This window comes from Dama dama, chromosome 9, assembly GCF_033118175.1.
Source record: "Dama dama isolate Ldn47 chromosome 9, ASM3311817v1, whole genome shotgun sequence".
Taxonomy (NCBI): domain Eukaryota; kingdom Metazoa; phylum Chordata; class Mammalia; order Artiodactyla; family Cervidae; genus Dama; species Dama dama.
Window position 1 is genome coordinate 46,288,038 of NC_083689.1, and position 11,787 is coordinate 46,299,824.

Consider the following 11,787-nt stretch of genomic DNA (forward strand, 5'->3'; position numbering starts at 1 on the left):
TCAGGAGGAGCCAGAAGCTGGGTGTGGGAGAGGACACCTGAGTACAGACGTTGGGGAAGGACACCCAGGGAACATTAAGAACGGACAGTCAGGGCCTCTGAGAAAGACCAGGGTGTGAGGCAGGCATGGCGGGGAGGAGACTTTTCAGCTGTTCTAGAGCCTCAGAGAACTTTCCAGACCTACCTGCCTGGTTTCATAATCCTGGGAGCCCCACTTCCTTGAGGTGGACAGGAAGCTGAGGTCATCCCATCTCTTCATAGAGAATGCCCTGTATGGGGGCCTAGCATACAGTGGCTGCTCAACCAATGCACATTCTTGACATTGTTACAGCCACCCCAGATCATTTATTGGTCACAAAAGGAGAACACAAACCCTTCTTTTATAATGGAGAGGCCAGTCGATGTACCCTTGACCTGGGGAGAAAACCCAGCTGCTCAGTGCGGGGGTGGGGGGGCTGTGGGTCCCTGAAATGTGCAGTGAGGTCTAATGCGTTAGCCACATGCGACTTCTAAGTTCTGGAAATGTGGCCAGTGCAGCTGAGGAATGGGATTTTAAACTTTATTTTTATTGAGGTAATTTGTATTAAAGTAGGGCCGTGTGGCAAGCGACCGCTGTACTGGTAATCCCTGTCTAGCACTCACTCCACGTTAGGGAGACACTCGACTCAGGGGAGCAAATGAAAGTTACTGTCACAAAAAAGGAAAATGAGGGGAAACAGTTCTAAATCTAAGACAAAGATATGGAGAAGGACCAGAATCCGCACTTCTGGGAACAGTCAGAGACTTTATTTTACTTTATTTTATTTGTTTTTAATTGGAGGATAACTGTTTTACAATGTTGTGCTGGTTTCTGCTGTTTTTTTTTGGTTTGGGTTTGTCTTCTGTTGGGGACTTCAGAAGATGGCTGGATCTCACAGGATGCTGTGAGTGTCACTTGGGACCTGAATGGGATGTGTGAGTGGCATTGGGACTGGGAGTCCTGGTTAGTGCTCACTGAGAAGGTTCTAGAAGGCAGACAGTGAACAAGCAGGGTGGAAAGAGTTTCAGGTAGAGAGCACTGTGGGAGCAAAGGCCCTGAGGTAAGCCTGTAGCTGATTATTGGAGGCAGAGCGAGGAGAAGCCCCATGCCTCTGGAGCACAGTGAGCCAGGGAGACCTGGGGACCTGGAGACGCCTTTTTTGAGGGGTGATAGGGAGCTTGGCAGATTGTGAGCAAGGGAGATGCTGACCTCGGTTAACAGGCTTGTCATTTTTACTGTAACTATCATTGTTTTCTTGTCACTGCATCATTTGGTGCATAGGACCCCTGGGGTCTCATGCAAAGCCCAGAAGGCCCTCACCGCACCTGCAGCCCCTGTGCCCACCCACTCAGACCCTGGGGCCCAGCACCCAAGGCTGAGGCTCCAGGGTTTCCTGCAACCCCAGGTCATCCAGCCGTGGCCCCCATCCCAGAGTACCTGAATCTGTCCCCAGTGAGCCTGCATCACTCCACAGCCCTCCTACCCCCACAGTGTCCCCAGGGTCAGTCCTGGACAGAGAGATGAGTGCCAGCGTTCAAGGCTGTAGGGCAACTGCAGAGGCCCCAGGCCTCCTGGCTAGGTTCCGAGGCTGAGCCAAAATTCCTGAGATTTTGACATGCCTTTATCTCAGCTGACAGGGAATTTGAACCCAGGTGGGGCCCACTGAGGTTGTAAGATTACACAGAACCACATAGTTCTGTAAGCCTCAGGTCCTGGGGGAAGTTTCTCAAATTATAATATTCTAAGCTTTTGGAACCTCAGGGTTTTGAATTCTCAGATGTCTGACCTGAATTTCTGGGTTTCAGGAGGCTAAGAATATAGTGTGTTCTCAGTTGTTCAGTTGTGTCCAACTCCTTGCTATCCCATGGGCTATAGCCCACCAGGCTGGCTCAAGTCTCCTTCCCACTACTGCCAGCCCCCACAGTGCCCTGGTCCTACCCACCCCCTGTGGAATCTGCAAGGAGTCCACCAGCGCAGCCCCTACCCAAACAACTCCCCACCTAGACACTGAGAAACCACCCTGTTCCCACACTCAGCCGCACTGTCTCGTTGAGCACTGGTCCCTTTTTCACAAATGATGAAACTGAGATCCGGATGGGAAGGGACTCACCCAAGACCACCCAGCTCGAACTTGAGCCCGGAAGAAAGGAGCCTTCACATAGAATAGGAGATGCATAGTCAAGGAAAGAGTCAATAGACATCGAGAGAGTGGGGCACTGGGGAGGGGTATTCCCGGGAAGGGCAGAGTGAGTAATCTCTAAGCCCTCACAGATCATTTGTCAAATGTTTCAAACTCCTACTTATGCTTCAAAACCCCACTTCCCATGCCCACTCTTACATGCCTCTTTCTTTTACCCCTCCAGGGGAGCACCCACTCACTCCTGGGGTTCCTCCACCCCAGACACCTCTCTGTCCTGTACCTGCTCACATGGGTGGGAGTATCTATGCCAGGGTCTGTCTTGGCAGGGATGGGCAGGGCCAGAGCCATGGTCTCCTGGGAGCCAGTATAGCCTAGCAAGGGATTCGCCCAGAGGCCCTGTCATAGAGCTTTTGATGAATAAGTAAATAGGTGTGTGAATGAATGTTACTGAAAAAGTGAAATTTATTCCTTTATTAATTTAATATTGATTTATCTGTACAAGCAGGCAGCATGTATTGAGTGCCAAGTGTGTGCCTGGCTTGGTTCCCTTGGCGTCCTCAACTCTACCCCTAAGGCATCTCCTGACTTCAACTCTCTGCTGTTCCATCTCCTCCCCATTCCCACCATCCCCCAACCCAGAATCTAGGGTCCCTTCTCATCCCCCACTTCCCCAACCTATCTGATTGATCTCTGCACACTTTCAACCACTGATGGTCCCTCCAAGTCTTTGCATTTTTTGTTCTGCCAGGACAAACAATACCCTTTGGACTGGCAAACTCCTACTCCTACATCAAAGCCCCAGCGCCAATGGCCCCCTCCACTGAAGAGCCTGTCCTAGTTCACTTGCTTACCACCCAGCTAGGAGGGTTTCCAGAAGCGGACCTAGACTGGGAGGCGCCTCTAAGCATCAAAGAAAGAGTTCCCCTGCACCCCCCCCCAACATTAGTGTCCAAAGGGAATTAGGGTCCCATTCAACCACTTACCCCGTACCATCATCATGTAGAAAGGTTAGTTGAGGCCCAGAAAGCATGGGGAGAGCCGCCCGGGAGATCCCAGCACTGAGTAGGAGGGGGTGCCGGAGGGGTCTCCGTGGTGCGGGGCCCCGTCCCTCCCGGCCTCAGTCTCCCGGGGGTTCCGAGGGGGCGGGGCGGGGGTCGGGCGGTTCAGGGGCTCAGGAAGCCCGCGGCCTCAGGAATCCGGCGCGGCGCAGCCTTATAAGGACATGTGCGCCCCGCGCCAATCAGCGGTGGGGGCGGGGCGCTGGGTCCGCGTCCCCTGTCCGCTCGCCCGCCAGCCCGGCCGTCGGTCCGTCCGTCCCGTCCCGCGGCGCCGCGCCCGCCAGCCATGAGCTCCACGCAGTTCAACAAGGGGCCCTCTTACGGGCTCTCGGCCGAGGTCAAGAACCGGGTGAGTGAGGGGAGCGCCCTCTCCGCCAGCCCAGCCCGTCGCACCCTCCGCGGCTGCAGGGCGGGCGCCCCGCTGGGCTCCGCGGGCATCGGGGGCGGCCCTCCTCTCCCGAAACTCTGAGGGTGTCTCTGACGTTCCCTAAACTCTGGGGGAACAGTGAGGTCTGTGCTCTGGCACCCCCCAACATCTAGGAGCGGTTGGGTCCAACCCTTTACTCAGCCCTGCTCCCTCAGCCCCGACTCGTCTGAAGTCCCCCGCCCACCGCTCTGAACCCCCCAGCCCTGGGCCCCTCCAGCCCTTCAAGGCGAGAGAAGGTCTAGAGGCAACCCCAGCGGCCCTTTCTCATCCCCTCCCCCACTTCTGCTTTTGGACCACTTAAAACTTCGGGGAAGGAAGGGGGCGGGCCAGGTGTTTTTGAGAAGGGTGTGGCCCCCCAAAAGAATTTCCCGACTTCTTACACCTGGGAGGTGGGGCACTGGGTGGGTGGGGGGGAGTTGGAATCAGGGGGCCTACCTTCCCCAGTCTCTTTGTCACCATCTGACATACTTAAAGAAATAGCAAAGAGGTCCCCAGTCCCTGAATGTGACCCTAGCATGTGGGTTTTGTAACTTGAAAACGCAGGCTAGGATGTTGGGAGGTGGGGCACTCTTCTTTTTCAGAAAGTGCTTTTGGTTCCAGTCCAGGAGGGCAGGACTTCTGCAAGGTCACACAGCAGGTTCGGCGCATCCAAGGAAACAGGAGCAGAGAGTGATCCCTGTCCCAGAGGGCGGGAGGAGAGGTCCTAAGCCCGACACACAAGGGTTTTCCAGCTGGAGGGGAGTTTGTCATCCCTGTCCACCCCCTAGGCACACTGTCACCAGGCACCTGGGAATGTGGCCCCAGGAAGGCGGCTGACGGGAGCTTGCCTGGGCACACTGGGGACACAGCCCTGCCGGCCCCCAGGCCCGTGCCAGGTCATCAGACCAGAGGGAGAGTTTCCACATCTCAACTCTGTGAGTTCCTAGGAACCTCCCTGCAGCCTATTTGGGAAGCCCAGGATCCGAGCATGGTCACCCAGCAAGCTCCCCATCTATTCCCTCTTGAACACACAATTCCACACTCCAGCAGTAACGCCTTGGTGGGGAGCAGAGTGTTGACAGTCCCCACCCAGCCGAGACCCTCTGAGATTCCTGCTTAGCACATGGAGTTCAGAGACATCGCTCAGACGGCCCAGACCCACGTAACAGATCAGAGGCAGGGTCAGGACTCGAACCCAGACTTGGCATAGGCAGTGTCCGATGGCCAGCAGCCTTCCTGGGCAGCCAGGCATCTCCCCCGAAGCAGCAGGAAGTGGGTGAGGGCACATCACCCCAGCGGGGTGGGGGCAGCTTCCTGCGATGGAGTGGGATGGAGGCAGGTTGTTACCTGCCCTGTGGGGGATGAGGTCAGAAGCTCCTTGTGACCAGTCCTCAGTCTTCGGGCCTGGAGAATGGGCGGGGCCCCCACCCGCTCACCGGAGTCACCTCGGGGCCCCACCTCAATTGGAAACCAGGTTCCTGTGGTTTCTAGACCGTCCACTTTGAGAGGAGGAAGACCCCCTGCTCCCCACCCCTGGCTTCAGTCCTACTGCTGGATGGCGTACAGGCAGGCTGAGGTCCAGTGCGTACCCCTGAGATCTCCGGCTGGCTGGGGGGTCTGGACCGCTGGGAACAGCTGGTCCTGATTTAGCAGGGAGGCAGCGGCTGCATTCCTGGCAGTTTGCGGTGGGGAGGAATGCGCTGAAGGCCAGCTGGGCAGCAGGGTGGAAGGCGGCCTAGTGGGCGGGGCTGGGCCAAGCACCCCTGCCCGGGACCCTCCCTGGCCCCAGCCCCAGCGAGCTGTCGAGGATGAGGACGGGGCCCAGCTGGGCAGGCAGGCCAGAGGTCCAGACCAGCCTGGCTGCTTCAAGTTCAGCGATCCTAATAACATCCCCCCCCCCCCCCCACCCTTCTGCCGGGCGTGGGAACCAGAGACAGGAGACAGAGGAGATCCGAGGAGGGAGTGGGCTGGACAGATCAGGTTCACAGGCCAGGCTCCCGCCTTTGTCTCCCCTGCACTCTGAGCAGCTCAGCCCTGATCCCATGTCTAGGGGTTTAAATGCAGGAAGCAGGAAGAGGAGCCCAGGTCTGGAAAGCCTTATGAAGACCATTCAAACATAGCTGGGGAGACAGAGGCATGAGGTGAAACCTGTCCATGGTCATTGAGGAGGTGGGGGCTGCAAGGGCAACTCTGAGTCCTTGTCCCTAGTGGGTGTGGAGGACAGAGCGAGGTGGGCACAGAGTGAGTAGAGGTGAAGAGGGGTCTGGGGTTGGGGCTTCCCAGGTGGTGCTACTGGTAAAGAACCCGCCTGCCAATGCAAGAGACATAAAAGACACAGGTTTGATCCCTAGGTTGGGAAGATCCCCTAGAGGAGAGCCCTCCGGTATTCTTGCCTGGAGAATCCCGTGGACAGAGGAGCCTGGTGGGCTGTGGCTCATGGGGTCGCAAAGAGTTGGACACAACTGAAGCAACGGAGCGCACACACACAGGATCTGGGCAGAAGCCCACCCAGCTGGGCAGCCAGGGCCTCAGGTTTTTACCACCCCTCCAGGGAGGTGCCCTGGGGCTGCACACACACGCACCCTGTCCTGGGCCTCCCTGGATGCTGTGGGATACTGCCCTGGGGGCAGCCAGTGCTGTATCTGATGGGGGAGCATGAGCCTCCTTACTGAGAGAGAGCCTGAGTTGGGCCGTACCTCTTGTCGCTTGTCGTGAGCTTGGACCATCAGCTAGGAGACAGAGCATACCGCAAAAGGTAGAAAAAGCTAGAAAGAAGATAAAGCAGGGACTTCCCTGGTGGTCCTGTGGCTAGGACCCCACACTCCCAGTGCAGGAGGCCTGGGTTCAGTTCCTGGTCAGGGAACTAGATTGCACATGCTGAAACTTCAGAGTCCACATGCCACAAGTAAAGATCATGTGTGCCGCAACAGCCAAGCCAAATAAATAAATATTGTTGTTTGCCACAACAGCCAAGCCAAATAAATATTGTTTTAAAAAGAAGATAATAAGGACTGGGGGTGGGGATGCAGAGGGTCATCACAGCCAGGTGGTCAGGAAAGATCTTTCCAAGGAGGTAACCCTCAAGCTACAACTGGATTGAAAGGAGGGACCTGTGCAAACATGAGTCCAAGGTGGCAGCATGTGCAAAGGCCCTGAGGTAGCCGCTAGTGTGGCCAGTTCAAGGAGCAGAGAAAGGTTCAGCAGTTCCAAAGTAAAGGTAGAATTATCATGTGACCAAACATTTCTACTCCCTGGTATATACCCTGAAGAACTGAAAACAGGTTTTCAAATAAAACTTACAAATGGATGTTTATAGCAGCTTGACTCACAAGAGCCAAAAGATGGAAGTGACCTAAATATCCATCAGTAGGTTAATGGATAAGCACAGTGTGGTCCTTCCACACACAGGAGCATCACTTAGTCAGAAAAAGGGGTGAAGGGCTTCCCTGGTGGCTCAGTGGTGACGAATCTGCCTACCAATGCAGGAGACACAGATTCAATCCCTGATTTGGGAGGATCCCACATGCCACGAAGCAACTAAGCCTGTGCACCAAAACTATTGAGCCTATGCTCTAGAGCCGAGGAGCTGCAACTACTGAAGGTCAGTCACCCTAGAGCCCGTGCTCCACAAGAGAAGCCACTGCAATGAGAAGCCCACACTGGCCATGACTAGAGAAAAGCAGGCACAGCAATGAAGATTCAGCACAGCCAAACAAATAAAATTATATAAAAAAAAGGAGTGGAGCCCTGACACTGGCTCCGTATGGATGGACCCTGAGAACACGATACTTAGTGAGAAGCAGACACAGAAGGACACACAGGGTGTGATTCCACTGATGGGAAATGGTCAGAACAGGTAGATCCACAGACACAGAGAGTGGGTTTCTGCTTGTCAGAGGCGGGGGAGGCGGGGAGAGCTAATAGGGATGGGCTTACTTTGGAGGTGATGGAATGTTCTGGAACCAAACAGATGATGGTTGCACAACCTCGTGAATGCACTGAATGTCACTGATTTATGAGCCTTTGAGTGGTACATGTTATATGTTTCTCACCATAATTTAAAAACAACAGAAAAAGGCCAGTATCTAGTGCTGGGAGACCAGGGAGGTGGCGGGCACGGAGGCAGATCCTTTAGGTGGGGGGTGGTGGCAGGGTCATGTTGGCTGTCCTGGGAGGTTAGCACCATTGAAAGTAGATTAGCCCCTATGTTTATCAGTGAGAGACTGGAGTTTATCTGTGCTGATGGGAAAAGGAAGAGTCTCCTCCAGTGGTGTGGGGATCTCCTGGCTACTCTGTTTCTTCTTTCCCGAAACACTGGGTCTTGCCTCATGAGGAGCTTCACTGGGCTCACCCCAACCCTGTGCCCTCTACCCGTCCAGCTGCAGTCCAAATATGACCCTCAGAAGGAGGCGGAGCTCCGAAGCTGGATTGAGGGACTCACTGGCCTCTCCATTGGCCCAGACTTCCAGAAGGGTCTGAAGGATGGGATCATATTGTGCACGTGAGTGCGTGGGTCTACTGTGCTCATCACCATGACTGCTATGCATGATGAGGTCATGCTGTGTGTGACTCCTGCTTGCTTTTTCTTGATGAGTGTCTGGTCTTGCTCTTCTTTTTCCTGTGTTACTGCTTTGATCTTTAACAGGGAGCATTCTCTTAGGAGAGCCTTAAGGTTTCTGGAGGCCTTTCTTTGCTGCCCCTAATTCAGCTGTGGTTCAAACATTCCGTGGTTTGCACCTGAAAAATCTTCATGGAAATTCCCAGAATCACTGGATAGCTCAGTGATTCTGAATTGCATTCCCAGCACTGGTTGTTGTCATTCTTTGGCATCTTTGTTTCTTTGGTGGGTGGAGACTGGATTGTAATAGGGGAAACTTAGGCCCAGAGAGAGGGTGGCCAGGAAGTTGTGAATAAGTCTTGGGTCTCTGAGGTTCCCCTACACTAATGGAGATTCCCCTTTTACCCCCACCCCATGTATCCTCCTCAGACTCATGAATAAACTGCAGCCAGGCTCAATCCCTAAGATCAACCGCTCCATGCAGAACTGGCACCAGGTGAGGCACCAGGGGGAGGGAGATGGAACCAGAACGGGGCTGGCAGACCCTATCTGACAGGTGGGGAGACCAAGGCCCCTCACCATCCTTCTCTTGCCTCCTCCCAGCTAGAAAACCTCTCCAATTTCATCAAGGCCATGGTGAGCTACGGCATGAATCCTGTCGACCTGTTCGAGGCTAACGACCTGTTTGAAAGTGGAAACTTGACTCAGGTGCAGGTGTCTCTTCTTGCCCTGGCTGGGAAGGTGAGGCTCAGAGAGGGTCAGCAACCTGCCCAAAGTCACACAGCAATCCAGGCAGAGATTTTTCAGATGCTCTTCATTCATTCTTTTACAAAGATTACTGAGCACTCATGAGGCGCCCAGCACTTTGGATTCAAGGGTGACCAAGGCAGACACAGTCCACCCCTTTATGCATAGGCAATGAATGAATCTATTTTTTAAAATTATTTTTTAAAAATTTATGTGTTAGAGCATTTTTAGGTTCACAACAAAACAGAGTGGAAAGTACGGAGACTTCCCATGGCCCCACTCCTGCACAAGCTCCCCCACTTCTCATGAAGTCAGTGACCCTCCACAGGCACCTTGCTACACCCAGAGTTCACATTAGCGTTTGCTCTTCAAATCATTGCTCTACAAATTATAAATTGCAAGAAGCCCCTTGAAAGAGAAGAAAGCATGATGCTGACATCTAGAGTCTAAAACTGAGACCAGGGCAGGCTGGAACAACATTTCAGGAGGAGGGAACAGCGAGCTTCTGCCATGGGGATGAAGCGGGGGGGTTGTGTCAGGTAAATTGTGTTTTGAACCTCCTGTGGCTGCTACGTGGGCAGTGAGGCTGGGAGACCAGTGAGGAGTAGGAGACAGGTGTGGGGGAGAGATGGTGGCTGGGGCTGGGTAGAAGGAGGTGATGAAAGGTGAGAGAGATGGGAGGTGAGGATACCCCCCACAGTCCTTGGCCTGTGCAGCTGGAAGGGTGGGGATGCTGTTGCCTGGGAAGGGAAAGCCAGGGGTCAGGGAAAGCCGTTGAGTCCACAGTGCTGGGTGGATTGTACAAGGCCAGGTTGCAGCCGGAACACCGGGCCTTCTCTGGACTTGGATACCTGGGACCTGGCTGCCCCAACCATGATACTCCCTCCCCACTTTCTCCCCAGGCCAAGACAAAGGGGCTACAGAGTGGTGTGGACATTGGCGTCAAATACTCGGAGAAGCAGGAACGAAACTTTGATGATGCCACCATGAAGGCGGGCCAGTGCGTCATCGGGCTCCAGGTGGGCACCTGGCTGCTCCAGCATCAGAGCACATGGGTGGTGGGCTTCCGGTGGCTCCTCAATTTCCGGGCAGGGTCTGGAGGCTTTGTGGGGGCAGCCTGACCTTTCCTGTTTCCCTGCAGATGGGCACCAACAAATGTGCCAGCCAGTCCGGCATGACAGCTTATGGTACCAGACGGCATCTGTACGACCCCAAAAACCATATCCTGCCCCCCATGGACCACTCGACCATCAGCCTCCAGATGGGCACAAACAAGTGTGCCAGCCAGGTGGGCTGCCCCAGTTCCCCCAGACTCCCTGCTCTGACTCTACCTCAGCTTGCTGTGTGTCCCCAAGGAAGTTATCATCCAGCTCTGTGCCTCAGTTTCCCTCAAAGTTGGATGCCCAGAGGCCCATCCAATATTTTTAGATCCTGCAGTCATCACTTCTCCTGCTGTGTTGATGTATCAGTGTGATGATTTTGGAGCATTCAGGTCTGTGTCAGCCCTGAGCCCCAGCCCAGGGAGCTTCCTGGCTGGCAGGGAGTCTGGACCCAAATGTCAGATCGACTCAACACAGAGTCAGAAAAGAGAGGGTTCTGAGCAGGGCTAGGAAGGATCTGTACAAAAGGAATGCCCACTGTGAGTGCACACATGGAGGTGGGAAAAGGTGTGTGGGAAGTTCTCCTCTGGGGGTTCTGTTTCTCCTCTTCCCTCCCTGACGCCTCCTCTCTCTCTCCAGGTGGGCATGACGGCTCCAGGGACCCGGAGGCACATTTACGACACAAAGCTGGGGACAGACAAATGTGATAATTCCTCTATGTCCCTGCAGATGGGCTACACACAGGGTGCCAACCAGAGTGGTCAGGTGTTTGGCCTGGGCCGGCAGATATACGACCCCAAGTACTGCCCTCAAGGCCCAGTGGCCGATGGGGCTCCAGCAGCTGCTGGAGATGGCCCAGGCCCAGGGGAGCCCTCAGAGTGCCCTCCCTACTACCAGGAGGAGGCAGGCTACTGAGACACCCGTGCAGGCCATCTCCCCACATCATTGCCCCATCTGGGTTTTTGGGTCTTTCTGTGTTTTTTGTCTTGTTTTTCTACATGTCTGAATGCTGCCAGGTGAGATTCTGGGGGAAAGGGGTGAAGGCCATATCCAGATGCATGTGGGGTGGGGGGTCCCCATCAGGGCAGCTCTAGGCATCAGGTTTCCCAGTAGACTTTGGGCCAAGCTGTTAGGGGGAAGAAGAAACCCAGGCAGGGAGGGGAACTGGCCCCAAGTGGTTTCCGGTTACATCTTCCCTGCTTCTCTTTTTTCTGCCGATCAGTTTGTGGTTTCTGTACCCACAGAAGTTTCAGGCTGTTTTAATGAAATGAGAATACTTTTTGTTCAGGGGAATGGTGGCGGGGGGTGGGGGGGATGCTGAAAGAAGGTCAGGCCACAGTCCCAAAATATTTTAGGCCTCATGGATTTCCCTAGGACTCTCAGACCACCAATCCTGGGCTCTCCCAGGGGCCCAGTGGGGACACTGAGGCCCAGGCAGGACAGTGGAGTTCTGAGTGCTTGAGACAAAGCCAGCCCCCACCCCCCACACTTGTCCCCACTCCCTCACCAAGTACTGCACAGGGACCCCTACCCAGAGGCCCCCACAGGGACCAGCCTCTGCCCAGGAGCCCGAGGACCAAGAAATAATGTGAAAATACCAACTGTGGACCAAAGTAAATAAAACCTCTTTTTGGAAATGAAGGTGTTGGAGCTGGTGTCCAAGACAACCTGGGGGTGATGCCTGGCTTGGATTCCCTCTGGGGCCTCCAGGGTGGGGCAAAGGACAAATCTCCTGAGTAGGTCCTCAGGACTGCAGCTTC

At 54.7% G+C, this 11,787-nt stretch overlaps 1 protein-coding gene across 1 annotated transcript; it reads left to right on the forward strand.

Moving 5' to 3' along the window:
- Positions 1-3,408: 3,408 nt before the first annotated feature.
- CNN2 (calponin 2) lies at positions 3,409-11,664 on the forward strand. Its single transcript, XM_061151191.1, has 7 exons — positions 3,409-3,565; positions 8,002-8,123; positions 8,610-8,676; positions 8,784-8,921; positions 9,830-9,946; positions 10,069-10,215; positions 10,667-11,664. The coding sequence occupies exons 1-7, from the start codon at positions 3,503-3,505 to the stop codon at positions 10,940-10,942; spliced, it is 930 nt and encodes a 309-aa protein (XP_061007174.1). The 5' UTR covers positions 3,409-3,502; the 3' UTR covers positions 10,943-11,664.
- The last annotated feature ends 123 nt before the right edge of the window (positions 11,665-11,787 follow it).

What these genes read in the sequence shown, in the direction of transcription:
- CNN2 (XM_061151191.1), top strand. Translation starts at nt 3,503, where the DNA reads ATGAGCTCCACGCAGTTCAACAAGGGGCCCTCTTACGGGCTCTCGGCC. An exon ending in CGGCCGAGGTCAAGAACCGG is followed by an intron (nt 3,566 to 8,001) that starts GTGAGTGAGGGG and finishes CTACCCGTCCAG; the next exon opens with CTGCAGTCCAAATATGACCC. An exon ending in CCATGCAGAACTGGCACCAG is followed by an intron (nt 8,677 to 8,783) that starts GTGAGGCACCAG and finishes GCCTCCTCCCAG; the next exon opens with CTAGAAAACCTCTCCAATTT.